The following is a 19,715-nucleotide window of genomic DNA, read 5'->3' as shown; positions in this document are numbered from 1 at the left end:
CAGGCTAGGACAGACGAGGTCAGTACTTTCTGTCTCTCCTTTCTTTCTTGTGTTGACCTTGGGCAGGCTAGTAAGCTCCCCTGTCTATGGAGGAAATTAGTTCTGTCACCACCCCATTCCACCCGCAACCCCCGGTAAGTCACAAAAGCCCATTCGCAGCCCGTGCACACATACATACATGTACGCGTGTGTATGTGCACATGCTTGGGGATGGTGTCCGGAGGAAGGAAGACCCACACAGGCTATACGTAGGATTTCCAGCAGGTGCAAACATACAGTGCACATGATAGATCTGCAATGAGCCACACGGAGCGAAATAACGATCGTGCGGGGAAGAAAATCCTGGTAGGGATCAAGGGGGTTTGAATGTGGTTTGTCTTTGCTTTTTCTTTTTTTCTTGATCGGGGATTGTTTGTCTTGTCTTGCATTGTGCGAGACGACAGTGGTGGAAGTGAGGCCAAAAAGTACCGTGAGATGAAAAAAAGAAATGTATCTGTAGGTGCCGTATGATGTAAGTTTCAAAAGCACCCTGTCATCGGGCTGGATGTCCGGAAGAAATGGCTCATGCAGATCCTATCGACCTCTCAAGCTGGACTTCACTTCTCTGGGGTCTAGGGAGCAAACCGGAGACCCATCCGGCATTTGACTTGAAGAGCAGGTTAAGCTTAATCTCCGACCGACATTTGCGCCCACTGCTTCGCCATGACAGATGGGCACGTCTGATTTGCACAATGACGGATGCAGAAGCGTTTGGGGCTGGCAGGACCTGGTGAAAGCTGGGGTGCAATGTACTTGGATGGCTTCAAGCGGTGAATCGGGAAACCTTATCGTGCAGGACCAACACGGACGCTTCTTTCTCCAACTTTCTACTTGCTCTCTTGCTATTGGTCTTCATGGGAACAGCTTCTGCGGCACTTTTGATCTTCAGAATACATAGGCCCTAGGTAGCGTGCAGTTGTCTGAGCTCTGGTGGATACCTGAATGATGGGAATGATCTGCATATGCAGTTTAATTCCGGCTTGTGCGGTAGCGCGGGTTTAAAAGGTCCGCAGCTGTTAGGGCAAAAGAAAGCAGTCAGATAAAGCATGTCAGTCGAGCCAATGGCGGAGAAAACCATACCTAAAGATCCGAACGGGAGCTTTCGGAACCATCCGGCCAAACGTCCCATTTTCTGGAGGTAATAGATGTTCTGGATTCTTTGGTATGAGGTCGCAGCCACCGCATCGCCTGAGGATGGTAGGATAAAGCGGATGTGCGAACAAAGCCCTATGTGGCTACCCGATTAGCGTCCACTGCTGCAAAACAACCACACCAGTACAACTTCGTCTGAACACCAGGACATTGAGTTCCCTTTTCCTAGAGTTCATCTTCTGCGCCACAAAAGATGGCTCTTCTTTCAAGGATCGTCATTCGGACCATGCGCGGCAGATTGCAAAAGAAGAGTTTGACTGATCGTTATGGGAGTTTGGGAAATCATGCTAAACCGAACCATGTGCCGTGATTGATCTTGTTCCGTAATCCCCATGCCTATTTGAACAGAAAAGGGTAAAGTGCTTCGATCAGCATTTTCTAGCGTTCAGGCCGATATAATCTTGGAATGAACAAGGGTTAAGCTCCCGGCGATGCGAACAGTTCAAGCCATATCGGAACATGGTAGCCATGTAATTTAGGAGCTAATGCGCGAGGGCGTGAAAGGGTCATCAATATGGCTTTATATTGATGTTGAAAAGCCCCGGTGTTCTCGAGTCAGATCTCTTTTGTCCTCGAGCGCGGTGCTGTGTCGTTACCTTTCCTTGGGGACTGAGACAGCCTTCTACATCCTCCGTTGGATAAGACATCACCTCTCATAGAACGAACCGTGAGTTCCATGAACCCTGTCCAGCTACTTCTCGAATGGCAACTGTTGCCTAAGAGGCTAGACTTCTGAGACATCATTGCCATTCTATCTGTGGCGGACAAGAAGAAGCATCACTCATTCGGTCGTCGAGCAACTGCAGAGAAGGCGGGAACCACACCGTCAGAGGCGCCTTGTGCCCATTACTTCCTCCACCGCTCAGTTGTGTTGCCTTCAGGGAAATCCCGTCTGATCTTGACACCTTCGGTCATTGGTTCCTTTCAACCCAATTTGGAAAATCAAACAATCGCAGAGTCATCAACACTCAGCCCTCATTGGTGAGTCATCCGAGAAAGTGAAACCCCTCCATATAGATCTTGGTGTACTGAGCAGCCACAACAGTCCCTGCAGGTGCCCTAGTAGCCTGATAGCGTGCATGACCTGACACCAGGATCCAATGCATAGTATTTGCCCAACGTCTATCCAGAGCATAGGGGACAGTAGCGGTGAAGAGAGCAAGAAAGATATTGGTCTTTGTTTAAAGCCATGCTGCGCGTCCTGATCGCTTCAAGAGACCGAAAGGCAGTTACCGTTAAGGAAAACCTTAATGCGTTAAACTTTCATTCCCATCTCTTCTTCCTAGACAACCGCGAGTCAATCTCCCATGGAAGACCTTCTACCTGGCATGACACCGCCTCAGAGCTCTCTGTGATACACCTTGAAGGCGAACGGACACATCACCTCATGGAGAACGACGAGCAACTGCATACACATTTCATCAATATGACGAGCAACGACATGACAATGCGAAACTTGCCCCAGATAGGGTGCCCTTATTGTTTTCCCAACTGTTACTCAATCTTCGAACCCGGAAGAACCGCCGCAGCAGCACACGGGCTTCAGTTTCTAACTGAAGAGCAAACTCATCACAACAAGCCGCAGGAGATAATGCACTTCATCAAAGTTGAGGATGGTTGTCAGTTCGAGATCCTTGATGCCCACCCACACGTCCCACAGACATCATTCGCCGATGATAATCTTTATTCCAGCGATGCTGCTTCTGATATAAACCACCAGGCCGATGATATGAATGATTATTTTGCGGTCAGCGAGCCCGTCCCACCCCTTATGGCGGAGGGGGAAACACCACTCGGGGCACCCATAACCATCCTCGATGAATGCATATCTCAGAACAGTGTGCCTCTTCTTGAACGGGACTGGACAAGCGTGGAAGAAGTAGCACTATCTGAGTCCCAAAGGTCGTCACTTGAGATTCCAGCACCAGCTGCAGATAGCATTCTTGATGCAGCTAGCACATCGCTTCCTTTGCTAGCTGCACAGGTTCATCAATTATCGCACTCAGCCAGTGAAGACACTAGTTCTGGTCTATCCATATGGGACGCAGGGAACTTGTCGAATGAGGCGCAATTTTACGGAGAAATCAACAGCGCACTGGCTCAGCTTGCGGCAGCGAACATTCATCTGGATCCGTCCACATTTGAGAGTGACGGTTCAAGCGCTGCCCAGTCCCTACTCCTCCCAGGGGCCTCCCAAAAGGCTGATTGCCCGGCCATGCTTTCGATCGGAAGTGGATGCGCAGCCAACCAAAGGTGTAATGAATCCTTTCCTATCACCAATTCCTACCAGCACCATGAGAGCCGGTATAGACTTAATGAGCCTTGGCCGCTACCGAGTTCCAGTGACATAAGCCATGTTGACCAAGGGAAACTACTTGGCAGGCCACTTACGTGCCTACGTGACAAGAGAAACGCATTCTTAATCGACTGTAAGCTCCGTGGGTTGTCATATAAAGATATCAAAAGGATTGGCGGTTTCAAGGAGGCCGAGTCGACTCTGCGTGGCAGATTCCGCACGTTGACAAAATCTAAAGAGCAACGCGTGAGGAAGCCACAATGGCATCAAAACGACGTAAGTCACCTATCCCGGTTACTTTTCTCATCCCCCTAGGTCTGCATTAAAGCTGGTACTGATTCACGGTAGATTCGCCTTCTCTGTGAAGCGGTTAACGTGTTGTCAGAAACCACGGGCCATGACAAAAGCCGTTACTCCTTCTGCTGGGCTCGCATTGTCAATCATTTGCCGAAGGTTTCATGGAAGAGGGTAGCTCAGTATATCAGAGCCCATGGGGGAACCTATCATTTTGGAAATGCTACCTGCAAGAAGAAGTGGTGCGAAGTCCATGGCGTGAAGATGTAGGGTTGATTGGAGTGGGAAGAGTTATAAACTCCGACGGTTGAGAGTCTTTTCAGTGTCAAATGGACTTGCAATCAAGAAACACTCACTTATTGTGAGGGGGCGATCAGTGAACAAATGAAGAGTGGGGAGGGGGATATCGAAGCAGAATCGGGAATAGTAAAGAGCCAGTTGTGTTGTCTCCATTTCGTTGTCTATTCTCTCAGTCAAATAGAATTCACTTGGGCTGATAGAACTAGGAGTGTTGGGGGTTGAGCATACAATCATGGTCAGTTTGGGGGAGTTGTCAACGGAATCCAGGAGGGAAGTGGCAGGAGACTAAAGAAGAAGCTGCCATCGCAACTTCCAGCTACTGCCTCGCCACGTGATCAGCTTCTTTCTATCCAAGACTTCTCTGTTAAGTACTACAAGTAGTTGGTCTGTATGTGTAAGCTGATGCGTCCGTGGCGGATTGTCTACCCTTAAGCTTATTCGGACTCAGCTAAGTAGCAGCTCCTACTAAGACCCTCTTGTTCGATGGCCGGTCAACACTCCTGAATATGAAACCATACAGACCGAGGATTGCAGATTGCTATGCGTAGTCCTGCTACAAGTCTGCCGCAAAGACGCTCAGTTACTTCTATTCAATATACCTCTCATGCAAAATATCTAATCAAGTCATATCTCTGCTCATATCGATCTACAACAAAGAAACTTCCCGCGCATCTGGCTGAGGGTATCCAATAGCTGCAAGCACATTATGTAGCGAAGTAGAGTTCCGACGCAACTCGTCCCATTCGGCCTCAGCCTTGACCATGAGGGTACCAGCAAGGACTGTGCCGTTGAGTGCGACAACGCCCGCCTCCGCAACATCTACAGCTGCTGTGGAGTCAACCATAATCCGGGCACTTTCACTCCGCCTCGGGCAGATCAGCATGGTTGTCTCGGTCATAGCAAGATTGTAACTAATGGCGGCAGGACCAGCGACTTGGCCGGCGTCACTGAGGCCTCCCTTGGCCGTTGCTACTGCCGCTCTGTACAGAGACAGGTAGATCTGATGGAGAGTTTCACTAGAGGGGTTTGGTGGCAAGGGACGAGCAAAATGCGCAAAAGGCACCTGAGCCAAATGTTGGTAACCAGTCCCGCTGGATGTAGGCTGCCGGGCCACGGCGTCAATCAGGGGCTGCCAGTTTTCAGAGTCACCTTGTGCCATGGCTTCGACGGGAAGAAACTGTAGATGTCTGTGGGGTTGACTTGCACCGCTCTCGTCACCAGAATTGAAGAAGGCAAAGAGTTTCTTGCTCCCTTGGCCCTCCGGCTGACTTCCCTCGGCCCATGCTTTGATACAGGCAAATGCGGCTTCCAGGTCTTCCTTGTCGAGGAGGTCTGTCTGCGACTGCCACGCCTTCGTAGCAAGAATGAAGTGATTCGGTATTACAGGGAATTTGTTCAGGACCAGCACGTGTGACGGGTTCTCACGAGGGATCTGAGCGAGGAGAAGGTCGGGAGACGGATCTTGGAAGGGATCGGGTTTCGGGCCACTGGGGGCCTTATCAGGTTTAGGGGCGCCTGTTGGTTTCTTCGCAAGAGCCGGGCAATAGCGAACTTGATACTGGACAGCACAAGAGAGGAAAGTCAGTAAGCTGAAGTCGGAGACAGTAGAACGGACAGTGACTGAGAGAACGTATTTGTATGTGTGTGTGGTGCGGGGATGGATGGGGGTGGCTTAGTTACCGGTATGCTTGATGTGCGGACGGTCGCAAGATGCGTCGAAGAGAAGATTAAGTGACCGGCATCCCTCGCAGCGACAAATCGCCTGCTTACCAGGGAAGACAGGCTTTCCGAGAGACCCAACTGCATGTTGCGAGGGCGTGTGTGATCTGGGTTGTTGATCAGGAAGGCAATCTGCCATGCGACATCCGCGGGAAGGGGAAAGTGTGGGGCAAAAGGCGGGCAGAAGACTCCGATCGCTGGCCGGCCCGACTACGGATAGATAGATAGATCTACTGCTGAAACCTTGTTCACGCTGTTCAAATAGAGGCAACGATATATATGCTTGCTCAATTGCGATTCTTACATTCTGAAGAATCTACCTTCCCATTTTGAAGTAGGATATGACCTGCATTCCAAGATAATCTCGTTTTAGTTTCCAAAACGCCCAATCCATAACCAAAACCAGAAGCAAACATAGGGGATATTATTACAGGACCACGGGCGCAGCCTCCATGGGTGCCCATCAATAGAACAAGAAAGATCTGCAGAGTGGTGGTATCAAGGTAAAACTGGTCGAACACAGAAAAAAAAATAATCGCTCTCGTCATGCCACAGATGCAAAACCCACGATATGCAAAATATGACAGTCAGAATCGAACAAAAGAGGGGGAATGGATGGAAATGGAGTCCTGTCTTCCTCCAGACTTAGTAGGTCATATCCATGGACTCAGCGTCATGCGGCCGGTACGTATCAGGCAGCAAAACAGCCGGTTGTCCAATGAGCTGGGCGGACTGATTGTCGGCCCAAGGGCCGCGTTCTTCCTCATTGGCACTGAGAACACCCTCCGCACGCTTCAGTGTCTCGACATCCAAGTCAGTCACGTAAGCCTCGCGGTTAGTGCCATCCCGTGCACCACCGGGAAGCTTGACGCGGACTTCGAACTCATTGTCGAGCATCATCTCGTCCTTCCACAGACGGCGCTGTCCATCAAAGACACAGAGGACACGCTTCTTCGTTTTGATGCTGCTGCTAGGGCAACCCCAGGACTGGGGGTAACGATCGCGGTTGTTTCGTCGCTTGGATGTAGTTGCACGCATCTTAGCATTGGCATTGGACGAACCTTTCGTGACAGCGTTGTTGACGCCCAAGATAGGACGGGCTACCGCCCCTGATCCCTTGGTGCTCTTCAGGGAGCCTTTGCCCGAGCGCAGGTTCGAATATTCGTAAGCGTCATCATCGTCATCATCATATTCGTCATTGTATAGGTCGACGGTGCCAGCCGTGTCGTTCAAGTTGTGCTTCTCCATCGTCTTTTGCACCTCCTCATCCGCTTCGACTTCGGAAAGCAGCCTCTGGTTGATGGCTTCGCTGGGCTCTGCCTGTTGGACAACCCGAAGCACACAGTCGTCCAGATGCTCGTAGAAGTCCTGGGCGTTGCCGAACGTAACGGAGCAAGTTGAGCACTTGCCGGTCGCATCGGGGTTGTAGTTTGATGCTCCCTTGCTTGCCGCTGCAGCTGGGCTCCTCTTCCGGCAGTTGGGTGGTGTCTGTTCGACGCCATGCACGGATGTCAAGTGGCGCTTGAAGACGTCCGCCCTGTTAAAGCTCTTTTCCGCGGGTGACCCAGACCCCGGGCAGAAACCGCAAACCATCGTTCCTTTGTAGTGAGTAAGCGTATGACGGTTCTTGTCATACTTGCGTGCGAACCCCTTGATATGGTATTCGCAGGTGACGATGGGGCATTTTTCGGGCCTCTCTGACTGGTGTGTCAGAATATGAGCCTTGAGGTCCTTGAAGACACGTCTGCACTCCGGGAAAGGGCATCGGCCCTTTTCCTTGGTGTCATCGTCGGACTCTGCATTACTGGCAGCCGGGCTCGGATGAGAGCGCTGGGACTGAACCGACGAAACTGATGACCTCCGGTCATAGGAGGATGGTGGTCGTGACTGGGGAAGGGCAGGAGCCATGGAAGGGGAAGAGGTCGGCACAACATTGGGATGCTGTGCGAACGGTTGGTTCGCACCGTAGCTCTCCGAGGGATGGAGGTGGGAAGGGTCAGGGGACTGAGGAAGGAACGCGCTTTGCGATACGACATAATCAGGCTGTTCCGGGAATGAGATGGTGGGTGGGTGGATGGGATGTTGCTGTAGCATTGGCTGGATAACAGACGGGTCTGAGGTAATCTAGTGGTCAGCAAGGGCCAGAGGACAGCGTATCGGACGTTGTAACCCACCAACAAAGCTTTCTGGGCATTTTTGCTGATAGAAACCCTCCGAGTCCAGTGTGTTGCCAAAATACTCATTGGGGAATAAGTCACTCATGACCGCAGTGGGAAGCCCCAAGCCATTCGTTGTCTGGACCCAGTCTTCCGAAATGACATGCGCAGAACCCGTATTGGGCGATCCGATGGCGGAGGAGGAGGCGCTTGCAACCGAGGGACCAGACGCAGTAGAAAGTCCAGGAATGAAGTGGTCAGAAGTATAAGGCAGGGACGGGGGAGTGGCGGGCATGGGTGGAAATCCGGCAGCTTTATTGGAGTCCGAGTAAGACTCCGAGTAGACAGGCGGCGTACCGTAGTTGGAGGACTGCGGTACACCGGATGGGTCGTGGGTCTGGCTAAAACCTAGATCGTCCACATGGAAGGCAAGAGGATCGATAAAGGTGCTAGGATCCATGGGGTAGGACTGGAAGTATGGGGGATGCTGCTGCTGTCTGGACGAATCCAAAGCCAGCATTTTGTTGTCACCGGTGAAGTGGGTAGGGAATAGTACAAAGTCGGAGTTGTCTGCGTGAGATTGCATGCCCACGCTCCGTGCAGTGGTTGGTTCGTTTCTTGGCTTCCAGGTTGGAGGATGCGAGGGTTAATGTAGAAGAAGAGGAGGGATGCAACCGATCTGCAAGATGATGAGCGTTAGCAATCTGATGTCTCAATCAATGGCATGAAAATAATGTCCGGCAAGACTCCCCTGGACCCGAGGGCTTGGGAGAGAATGTTATTGAGTTCAAAGATTGGGAACGGCCCGCTCGGGGAACCTACTATGGCTTGATAGTCTTGGTATTTATCGGGAGCCTAGTAGCGACGAGACGAGCAAGCTCCAAACGAGGTTCGGGGAATTTCCCAAAGAGGTCAAAAGAGGGAGCTTTCGAAGAACGTGTCTAAAGCTCGGGGTTTGGATGTACCAACCGCAAGGCGACGAAGTGTGTTGTCACTTGCAGATCCGAATCTTGGGGCGCTGAGGAGGCAGAAGAGGCAGCAAAAGTTTAACACCGCAAGCAGCAGAAGATGGATGATGAGGTGCGAAGCAATGGGGTCTTGGAAAGGTAAAAATAAAAGAAGGTAGGTGGGACACTGCGTTGAAGAAGAAGGAGAGGGCAGTGCAGAGGAGGTAGAAGAGGACGAACAAAGTAGGTAAGGATTCCCTTTTTGTAATGGTAATGGGAGAGTTGTCTCGCTGACAGCTTCACCAAGGTCCGACCCGTATGTGAGGGAGAAAGAAGAATGCGGAATGAGGATGGTAGAGGAAGATCAGATGGAGGGGGAAGGGAGGGAGTAAAAGCATAGATAAATGTTATATGATTGCTGGCCCTATGAGTCGCGCAGTGTAGGACTTTACGGAGTGGATATTTAGTGGACTGGACTGGGATTGACCAACTACGGACGAACTAAGAAAAAACCACACTAAAAAGTAAGAGTCGAGCCCATCGCCCGACTAGATAGTACTGGGGCGGGGGGGTTGCGTGCACCATCGCGACAGGGGAGCAGTAGAGCCTAGTGTTTAGCGCGGTTCCAAACGGACTGGGGTGGGTTGTGGGTGTGGGTGTGAGTGATGCCGATGATGATGATGGTGGTGATGATGATGATGGGTAGTGGGTGGTGGGTGGTGGGGAGGGAAGGACCACTAACTAACCACTAACTAACCAGAGTGGAGGACTGAAAAAAAAAAAGAAAAGAATTAAAATAAAATTGAAAAATGAAAAGAAAAGAAAAGAAAAGAAAAGGGTAAAAAAAAAAGAAAAAGGAACAGGGGTAACGCTGCTAGTAGGCAAAGTAGAACTGCAAAGGTGGAGATGCCGGGCGAGCAGGGGCAGGCAGTGAACCGGGCCTAAACCAAGTGGTAGGAGTAGGTCAGGTATGTGGTATTATTAGCACCTCGATACGCCGTACTGCTAGTCGGGTCAAGTCAGTGTACGAAAATAAGTATTACCACTAGCCATCATGCATCATCCATCCTGCACTGCCAGCCGGAGGGTTCACTTGCAGGATAACTTTCTGTTGCTTGGGAGTTTTCTTTACTTTTTTCTTTTTCCTTATTCTATTTTAATTTTCTTTTTCTTTCTCATTTTATTTTCCCAATTTCTCTATTTTCTTTAGGTCATTTTCATTTTAAAGCGATCTGCTCACGAATAATATCGTAAGGATATGTTCATATGCTCATTTTTCATTTCATTACTTTTTCTCGCTTTTCCTCTATCAGAAAATAATCTGTCGATTATTGTGTTTGGTTGTTTCCATTCGATTTCCTCTACACGATACTGTAAACAGTTATTCGTCCGTTCAATGCATTCTTTTTCTTCTTCTTGCCTCTTTCCTGAATCAGTCACCAATCTTCTGATCAGATTGTGTATGTGCTTATCTACTTACACTCATGAGAGTAATCATTACAACCCCAAATAATACAGTATTATTCGGAGATGCTCGATACCCAAGTCCTCCCCGATGATTACCTAAAACGGTAATAAGGGAACCCCATCTGCGATCCACTCCACGGCCACCCAAACTTTTGTCAAAGCCTCCACATTTACTAACCTCTAGCAAGCATTTCATACAATCGCCCTTGGAATTCGGGCCCTATCAGAATGTTAATCGACTCGCTCTTTTCCGAAATTCCGTGCACCCCCTCTCCCCATTTTTCCTTTTTTTTTAATTCATTTTATTTTATTCATCGTCTCGAGAGGTTTTGATTGGATACTTCTTATCCATGCCTCTTTGTGGTTTCTTCTTTCGCACCACCTGCATGTAAGGTACTGTCGAACTGGGGAATTCGCGAGCCCGTATCGTATTCGGGTACGACATAACTCCTGAATAAGTAGTATTCATTTATGAAACACGTCCCTTTGAATGTGTCTAGAACCCAAGTATCTGAGCGATCGATCGTAATAAATTAAGAATGAATAATATAAGCTAAGGACGATACTAGGAAATAATGATCTGGAGACCTGGATGCCTACTACGGGGTCGCCGTACCCCGTGCATTCCTGACATTCGTATCCGCAGGTGTCATCGGCAAGTCCGTAGTGGCACACGCCCATCCTCGGTTGAAAACTTGGCATTAATTTGTCGGTAGCCCATTTGACTATCTACCAAACCTTGTCGGTTACGTAGCAGTTTTAGCGGTTAGATATTTGTTTATTTCCCTTCCTCCGCATTCCTGCTAATCATGGCACGGCCATTGTTCCTGATAAGATGGTGGCAAAAAAGTTTTCTTTCCCCCTCCTCAATGTCTTTCACTAGACGATGTGACCTCCTGCGAGCGGATAATTGCTATGTTTTATAGGCTAGTGGCTACACCATCACGGGGATACGGACTGGGCAACACTTAGTGCTTGGTGACCTATCCGCTTAGTAGTGCGTGTCCAACCATTTAGTATCTAGTCGAATCCTCAAGGAGAAATCCAAACGAGCGAATGTGTCATTGACTTAACACACACCGCAGAGGAAACAGACGTTTGAAAAGTTTAAGGGTAATCAATTCTACCGTCAGTGGTCGATCTGTCATTCTTTTCCTCGGGCTGTGAAAAACAAAAAACGAAAAAAATGCCTATGGCGGGACGCTTCCTTCGTCCCATCAATGTGGTTCAGATCGTCCTCAATCCAGGAGGGACGTGGAGGACTCTTACTAGCAGCAAACTAAGCAACTGGATCTGGGCCGTGGCCGCCAGTTCCGAACACCCATCGCTCAAGTCGCCGACCTCATGGGTCCTTTTGACGATCTTAGCTCAGCTCCACTCCTCACAACACCCCTTTCAGAAATGTGCATTTTCCAGCGATCGGAACGATTGGTCAGTAACTCACGACGGACAAATGAAGCGTCATGGACCGACGACCCTCTTCGATCCAATCAGACTTCCGAGATTGTCCCAGACGGGAAGACGATTCTCATTTAGGGCGTCGGGCGAGGACAATCATCTTGCCCAAACTGGACGAACACGGGACTAGGGTTTTCGATATAGACAGAGCCGCACATTTTTTTCACCCTCCACTCGAGAGAGAGAGAGAATGTGTGTGGGCGGGCAATCTACGACTTTGCTATAATGTGGAATATTATAGATTTCAATAGTCCCGTCCTCAAATACGCCGAACACGTTGGGGGGCACACGACGGTCCATCGCACGTTCACCGTAGGAGAGCATGGCTGTCAAAAGGATCATGACATGCCTTGGCTTAGTCCCACGAAGCTGTCGCTTCATTCTTCCCATTCCAATCAAACCGGTATGGAACGCAAGTCAAACATGAGAAAAATGACATCGTGGCTGCCAGGTTGAGTGGGTCCACTGTGGCTCATGCAAGGCTGGGTAGTGTTGTTACATACCCTCCCATACTTCCATACGATCACAATACCTGAGTATGACAGGAGTAACAAAGGACAAAGAAACGACCGATCTGTGCCTATTACTACTACTTTGTAGTGAAAAGTCCCTTGAATAAGCCCCTCCCATTTTTAATTGTCCTCCACAAAGGAGGATATCTACACGAAATGACAAGATATTGTGGACCTAGGGGACACTTGGCCTGCAAAACGCTTCGAACTTGACAATCTACAAGGCAATGGACTTTGTCCCCCTTGTCATCAAGCCACAGAAGCGGTTTTGGCGCAGTATGCAGATGTAGAATGCAAGCGGTTGGGTTCGAAGAATTCGAAAACCAGTGACGAACGCACACACCCGACGCTCTTCTCCGAAGGGGGGCGCAAGAAGAAGAGACGCTAAGTCGGTGAGGACGGAGTTCCCGACCCGACCTTAGCGCCACATGTTTGGTTGAGCCACATCTTAATAGTTAATACTTTTCATCGTGTGTCACCGGGCGGATCTTACCGCACTTTCCATTGGAAGATCCCCGTGCGCTAATGCCGCAATGAGGATTGATCGAAGTGAGGCGCAGCACTCTGCTCCTCTCTTTCACCGCTCCCTCGGGTCGCGCTGTGGCATCCATCCTGTTATGTGGCTCTATCCCTATGTCATAGATTATCCACATGTTGTCTTGTCTCGGTCAGAATGTCGTCGCACGTGGTAGAACTGACCGATAGCCGAAAATTTTGGCGACGAGGTTCCCGGAGCATTGTTGCTAAGTTTGGCTCATCTATGTGCGACGGATCAGCTCCGTGGCTGGTCGCGGTAAAAACTATTCCACTACGATAGTATGAAGTAACACAGTGCACCACGTCACAGAATTCTAGAATGTGTTGATAACCAGCCCCAATATTGTTGCACAGCGACAGATGCCTCTCCGGTGGGGCATGTTTTGCTTCCTGTTCCTCCTTTCTCTTCCAACCCCTCACTCTTTTCTAGAAGTCCCAATATTGTGGCTTCGTTTCACTGGTGTGCTGACAGGGTATCCTAGATGTTCAGGAATCCTGTGACTTCTACCTAACTTTGGGTACTAGTATGCACTACTGGTCTGGGCTCTATCCATTCCCTACAGCAATATTATGGGTAGGGAATCTTACTCCGGTTGTGTGCCTCCAAAATCCTAATAATTTGAACTGACCCACAACTTATTATATGACCTTATGTGTGATAAGGGACACCATTTGCTTGAAACAGAAAAGCGAGCTCCATTCCTTTTGGAGCGTCGACAGATGACAAGTAATCACGTCTTACTCGGGAATTACAATGAAGCTGACATGGACGTGCACTCAGGGGCTTCACGTACTGAGCCTTTCTGTACACGAGGGTAATACGACACCCGAATCCCACCCAATGTATCCGCACGTGGCAGACCACGTCAATATGCTGATGCGTGTAACTTAATTGATCCAGATGAGATTTCAAAACTTTACCATGCTGACGGTCCCTTATTTTGGAGACACTCTCTCGGTGCGGCAGGGAAGGGCCATCGCCCACTCTTCTTTTTTTCTTTTTTCAGTCTTGCTGACACCAACGGCTTATTTCTTATTTCAGTATCTTGCAGCTAGCTCAAAATAAATATACCAGCACAAGTAGTCGGCGAAAACAGCCTGGAACATTTTCGTGCCAAACTGCCATTCAAGGAGCATCCCTGATCATCAGAAACTTAAGGTGACAGGTAATCCCAGACATTCCCAAGGATTGACAATGAGGGGTTCGCTAAGCCTTATTTCGGGTGCGCCCAGAATGTCAACTCGACGGAGAAAATAGTTAATCCCTGCTTCCATGTGTCAGACTCAAAACACACAAGTACGAAAGGGAAATCTCTTCTATTGCCAAGGGAAAATGATTGGTATTCGACTCATCGAGGAAATGATCGCCCGGCCACTAATTGAAAGATATCAACCTGACCACATTATTTGGTGGTGAAAAGACCTGGAGTGGGCTATTCTTAGGATGCTACGCTCCCCGTCAAGTAAAGTGTCTTAAGCGCCCACATGAGCCACACCAATCACGAAGCACAATAGGACCAACACGGCTAACACTCAGTACTACTAGACCACTATCTTATCCACAGCATCCGATATCTCCGGATGCTGCTGCGGGCATACAGAATTAGAAACAACACAGTGCGCCTGTAAGGTACGCAAGAAGTCCCGGATCTTTTCATCAAGTGCAGCACTGAGTTTAGAAGCTGATTCTTCTGATGAGAATCATCCTGGACGCATTCTGGATGGTATAGTACACTTTGGATACGGAAGTGACACATCCATCATGGCGTTCCGACGGATCGTGGCCGAGTCTCCACTGCACCCCACTTTTTAGAGAGACTGTTTCGCATGTCAGTGTGTGTCGGGTCCCAGCTGGCAGGTGCCAATTTTTCCAGGGGGCGCCCCATCGTTGTTGTCGCGACGACAGATAACTGATGGACCATTACTGTGGATTAACTATGGGATGGCTAGACTTTTGGCCCCAAATTTTACGAATGTCTAAATTACCTCGGCGTTGCGTGGGATGCAAGGAAGCATCCCTCGCCCGCCATCGTGCTTGGTCAAGTAAAGTAAGTAACACAAAGGATTCCATTAATATCTTCCTTGGCCTCGTCTCGTGGCGGCGCACTAAGAAACCCAGGAAATTCTGTCGCAGTTCCAAACAAGTGCCCGACTGTCTGATGCTAGACATTGCTAGACTATAGATAGACGGCAGCTAATTGATTAGCAAGTGTCGAGCAATGTCAGCGCTTTGTGGATATTTTTATGTTGTTGGGACTAGTCCTGCTTAGCTGCATACACTACTTTGTGTGCTGGCGCTTGCATTCGCCCAAACATAAGCGCTGGGATTCTAACCCCGGGCACTGTCTTTCCCTGCGGTCGCCAGTAGGAGATCAGGAAAAGGCTTCCAGAACAACATTCTTGCCGCCCATGAAACCAACTTGAAACAAATTCGATGCTTCCATAGGACTGCTATTTTGAGGGATGGTGAAAGCCATCGCACCTTGTTACTCATGACCTGGTTTTCTTTTCTTTTTCTTTTTCCTTTCTTTTTCCCGTCCCGAGCATCGGACACTCGCGTGGAAACCTTACGGACCAGAAGTAAGCGCTTGCAGCAATCCTGTTTATCAAGCCGTTAGGAAGCTACCAGCTACTAGCTTTACTCTATTGATTTTTTGGGGAGTAGGAATGATAACGGGTCTGTCCTGATTCACTCAGCTGTTTTTCCTTCTCTCTTTTTCTTCCTACTTCTCCGCACACTCACGGATTGATAAGCGCCCGGGTGTTGTGGATAGTCTTGTCGGCAACAATGTATGTCAATCAAGCTAAGTAGATTAAATAAACGAGTATTTTCTGGGGGTATGTCGGCCTACCTGCTAGTTATTCCAAATCACCCCTGACCCTTGCTCGCACGGGAAGACCCCGGTATATTAAATGACTCAGTAATACTGAGTTAGGTGGTAACTACTATTCACCTATCATTGAGACCTAACTAACCAGATAGATGGGTAGATAGACAGATAGTATAGTAGTACTTCATGTTCCCCTGACGACTTCCCTCCGTCCATTAGTACTTAGTCTACATCTCCTCGCCAGTCAACCCCCTTACTATCCTGGGGGCCATTAAGGAAGGACCAACGGAAATCCACGACCAATCTCCAGTGCCCCAGTCCAAGGGGGGAAAAGGTAAGTAAGTAGCTTCTCGGCATGCGAACTAGTAGATCTAGTGCCCGTACTACGGTCCCGGGGAGGCCGGGGAAAGAATTTAGCGTAGCACTTGGCATGGCGAATTCACGACCCTAATGGTGCACCTTGGATGGGCCACTTAATCAATCTATATTGCTTGAATATATTAACCTGCATCGTTTAGGAATTATGATTGACAGCTAACAGATTTGTTGGGAATTACTAAATAATACTAGTTTCTGTACCTAACTAGAAGACTGCTAACTTGGGTAATTAATTACTTAAGTGCTAAATGCATAAGCGAGATTCTTCTTGCTGATTGGCACGACTATATACCGCTTTGGGAAGGTTAGGTACGTGGAGGTCTTACAATGTAGTATTTCGTGTCGGGATTGAAGTTGAGGTGAAGTGCCTGATTAATTAATGAACAGAGGACTAAGCTAGTCTGGTACTTTGTACTTTGGATGGATTGTTGCTCCACTCAATCTTTTGGGTGTGTGTGTTTTTTGGGGTCGGGGAGGACGGAGGAGATGGGTGGTCTAGCTGTCTGGCCCAGACCTTTCTCTGGACGACTGACTCTCTCCACATTACGCACTTTACTCTCCCTTCATATTTTCTGTGCCAGGGGGCACTTATCGGATATCCGTCCTCCGATACGAGGTATCCTGGGATTTATGCAACCGGTCACTGACTTAACCCTAAGGTCTATAGACTGAAATTAATCAGGAGTCGGGTCATGCTTTGAGGCAGTACGTGGATTCCACACGCTGGCTGACACACGGATTCCCCCTGCGTCGATCCTGGAAATTACGAACAATAACAATATTCAGAGGAAGGAACTTCAAGTTGGGTTCTGGATCGTGATTCTGCTGGCTGTGGGTATGGTTACCCCTCCGTGTGACAAATTGTCGGGTCAACTTCCTGCTGGTCTGTCCCTGTCCCTGTCTCTGCTGTCGCCAGTGGAGCTGTCACGAATCATTAATTCTTGGGATGTACCGCCATTGCCGTCTGCTAATATCCATAGCATCCTTTCGATCGCTCTGTTCCTTCTACGAGACTGGTGTCATGTCGATCTAGGATGGCTTACATGGCCTCGCACTTTCTGCAGCTAAGGTCGATATCTGCAAGCCGCTCAGTAAGCCATCAGTGCCAGACAAGGGGGCGAGAGGGGGGGTGAGAGAACGAGAGAATGGCCTTGTACTCGGGATCCTTTCGGCGACCATCGCTCTTCATGCATGGCAGAAGACCCCGCGATTCACTCATGTCGTCCAAACACCCAGCAGGAGTCGTATGCACAGACCAGACATAAGCCAATAACTCCTCACTGACCCCCTCTCATCCTAGCAAACTTGTGCCGATCAGTGTCGACGAACCTGGTTATCATCTGACAACTAGCTTCCTCTCGGTGTTACCCAGTCAGGATATGTCGAAAATCGAGTCCCTGGCTTGGGAGGTCGGGCAGAGAGAGGGAGAAAGAGAGACACGACGTATTACTTCCCCTCGCAGTCACGGAAAGCTTACGCAGATGTGAATGATTGATTGATCATTGTTTGTTCACCCTGGGCATTTGTCTTGGGGTGTAACCTGCACACGCGAAACCCATGTAACACTCGCCATGCAGACAAGTTGCACCTGGAAGCTAATCAAGGTTTTATTATTACTCACTTATCCGGCTAGAGGAGCCAATGAACTTGGGGAAGAGCTACTCGGTTTTTCACCTGCTTCACTCGAGGTTACACAGAAGAGGGGTTGGACTGCCTTGGATAGAGAGGGGAATGGATGCTGTTGGACATCACAACTGACTACATATCTGGGCGGATGTCATCTACATACTACTTTCATCAGGTCCTTCCGGATTCTGCTTGGAGTCATGCAGAGGAGGGACCGATCTCTGCGACCCATGATCATCCACGGACATGGCAGCCACTTGACGGTTGCACCATACCCTTGGGGACTTTGTTGTCGATCACGGCGAATCCACGGATGGATGCATGGTTACCATACCGAACTGTAGTTACCGCGTATCCGGCAAGACCAGAACTGGCTCAAATTTGAGCGCAAAGACATTCGCTCACTCGGAGATCCGGGTAATAATCAATTTGAATCGACACTAAACCAGATCCCGCGGGACAAGATCTTGGGTCAGTCGCTGATCAAATGCACTGACTTAATAGTCGCTCGGGGCATTCGCCAGATTAGGTTCCGACCGCGCATGTCTTCCTGAAGTGGTCGACTACAGGCCTGGCAGTCTGAGCGATGCAATCCATCATACTGCTTAATCCCCACCATAGACTTGTGTTGTCTTAGTTCGAGTTCTAGTTCTCTCCTTTTACAGTCGGTCGGAAGCCTTCTCCGGATTCAGCAGGTCCTGCGACATAGGCGCGGGGAAGCAATTCAGAATTTTCTTCAGGTCCAGACTCTTGAGTCGACGACTGCTTCCCACCCACTCCAGCAGATAGTGGCCCCCATTCTGGCTCGCACTTCTGTTCCGCTACTACGGTTAGGGAGGGTCCTTACTTTTGACGGTCATGGATGCTCCGCATTCGTTCCGAGACAGCCATTTTTCCATTCATTCCTCTCTGATTTGCGCACCCCTGCTTAGGGTGATGCATTTTCGGTCAATCACGATGCGCAATGAAGATACGGGATTGGTACATCACATGCATCCATCATGAGCTGCCTATCATGTCTTCCTATTATCCCTTATTCTCTCTATGCATCGCGTAGGTAGGTACCTGCCTCCTCCAGGTGGCAGAGCGAGATCGGAAAGGCCTGAGGGGTTGACCACCACACAGTACTACGTAGAACGGCTACCCCCCGCATGAGAATGAGCGGCAATGATCAGCGCATTGTGCCCATTAGGGCTCGACAGGAGCGCAAATCAGCACTCTGACACCCACAAACATGACTCGGCATGTCAACCTGCATGCAGCTTTTTACTATACCATACCGAATCCACTGAAAGAAAAACAAAACAGAAGAAAATACAGGACCGTCCTGACGGTCCCCGAGATGGATGCCGTGTGCCTGACGCCCGATGAGAATGTGGCTGGGGCACACGATGGGCCCGAGCTAAGTGGGTGAATTGCAACCTGCTTTGGAATAGTCCATGTGGCTAAGCCCATGGGCTAGGGATGCGATTTGCCCCGTTCACAAGCCTATGACAGCAAGCATGGGCGCCTTCAAACCCCGAGACACTGGCACCAAAGAATTTCTTCTTTTTAGCGCCGAGTGCACATGAGGCGGTGTCACCCGCCGCCGTGTCTAGTGTGTGGGTGTGCACAGTCTTTGACGGAAACTCGGGACGGTCGTGATAAAGCACAGAGATCTGCAGCGCCGCGCCCCAGATGTCAAGCAATAGTGTCGGCATGTCCGATGAATAATGTCTCTCCTGAAGCGAGTGCCTTGCGGGACTAATACTGCATATATCATAACGGACTTGCCTTATCCGACTGAATAAGGTAGTAGTCTAGTCGCTTTGATTGATGATGCATGGATCTGCTCCTCCGGAAGCACTTACCCCGTTCCAAAGCAGACACTTCAACTGCTTAGTTGTCTCCAACCTATGACAGTGCGTTGAAAATTTTTCCAGTAGTCGGGGGCGCGATCTTCATCGCCCAGTCCAGGCCCTTGCCCGACAGTTGGAGACATCGTGGCATCTCCCTCCCCCTTA

The 19,715-nt window shown here is 49.5% G+C and overlaps 3 protein-coding genes across 3 annotated transcripts; 1 reads left to right on the top strand and 2 right to left on the bottom strand.

The window, feature by feature from the left end:
* Positions 1-2,380: 2,380 nt before the first annotated feature.
* AKAW2_70615A (uncharacterized protein) lies at positions 2,381-3,802 on the top strand (the record flags this gene model as incomplete). The annotated part of the gene is made up of 1 exon (XM_041683216.1): positions 2,381-3,802. One exon carries the CDS (start codon positions 2,381-2,383, stop codon positions 3,800-3,802), a length of 1,422 nt encoding a protein of 473 aa, XP_041547499.1.
* A 925-nt stretch (positions 3,803-4,727) lies between these two features.
* On the bottom strand, positions 4,728-5,887 carry APA2 (putative bis(5'-nucleosyl)-tetraphosphatase; the record flags this gene model as incomplete). Its single annotated transcript, XM_041683215.1, has 2 exons — positions 4,728-5,639; positions 5,762-5,887. 2 exons carry the CDS (start codon positions 5,885-5,887, stop codon positions 4,728-4,730), a joined length of 1,038 nt encoding a protein of 345 aa, XP_041547498.1.
* Positions 5,888-6,445: 558 nt separating this feature from the next.
* On the bottom strand, positions 6,446-8,542 carry zfpA (putative C2H2 finger domain protein; the record flags this gene model as incomplete). The annotated part of the gene is made up of 2 exons (XM_041683214.1): positions 6,446-7,914; positions 7,975-8,542. 2 exons carry the CDS (start codon positions 8,540-8,542, stop codon positions 6,446-6,448), a joined length of 2,037 nt encoding a protein of 678 aa, XP_041547497.1.
* Positions 8,543-19,715: the final 11,173 nt, after the last annotated feature.

Source organism: Aspergillus luchuensis, chromosome 7 (genome assembly GCF_016861625.1).
Source record: "Aspergillus luchuensis IFO 4308 DNA, chromosome 7, nearly complete sequence".
Lineage (NCBI taxonomy): Eukaryota > Fungi > Ascomycota > Eurotiomycetes > Eurotiales > Aspergillaceae > Aspergillus > Aspergillus luchuensis.
The sequence above is the reverse complement of the archived record's forward strand: the minus strand, read 5'-3'. Positions and strand labels throughout refer to the sequence as shown.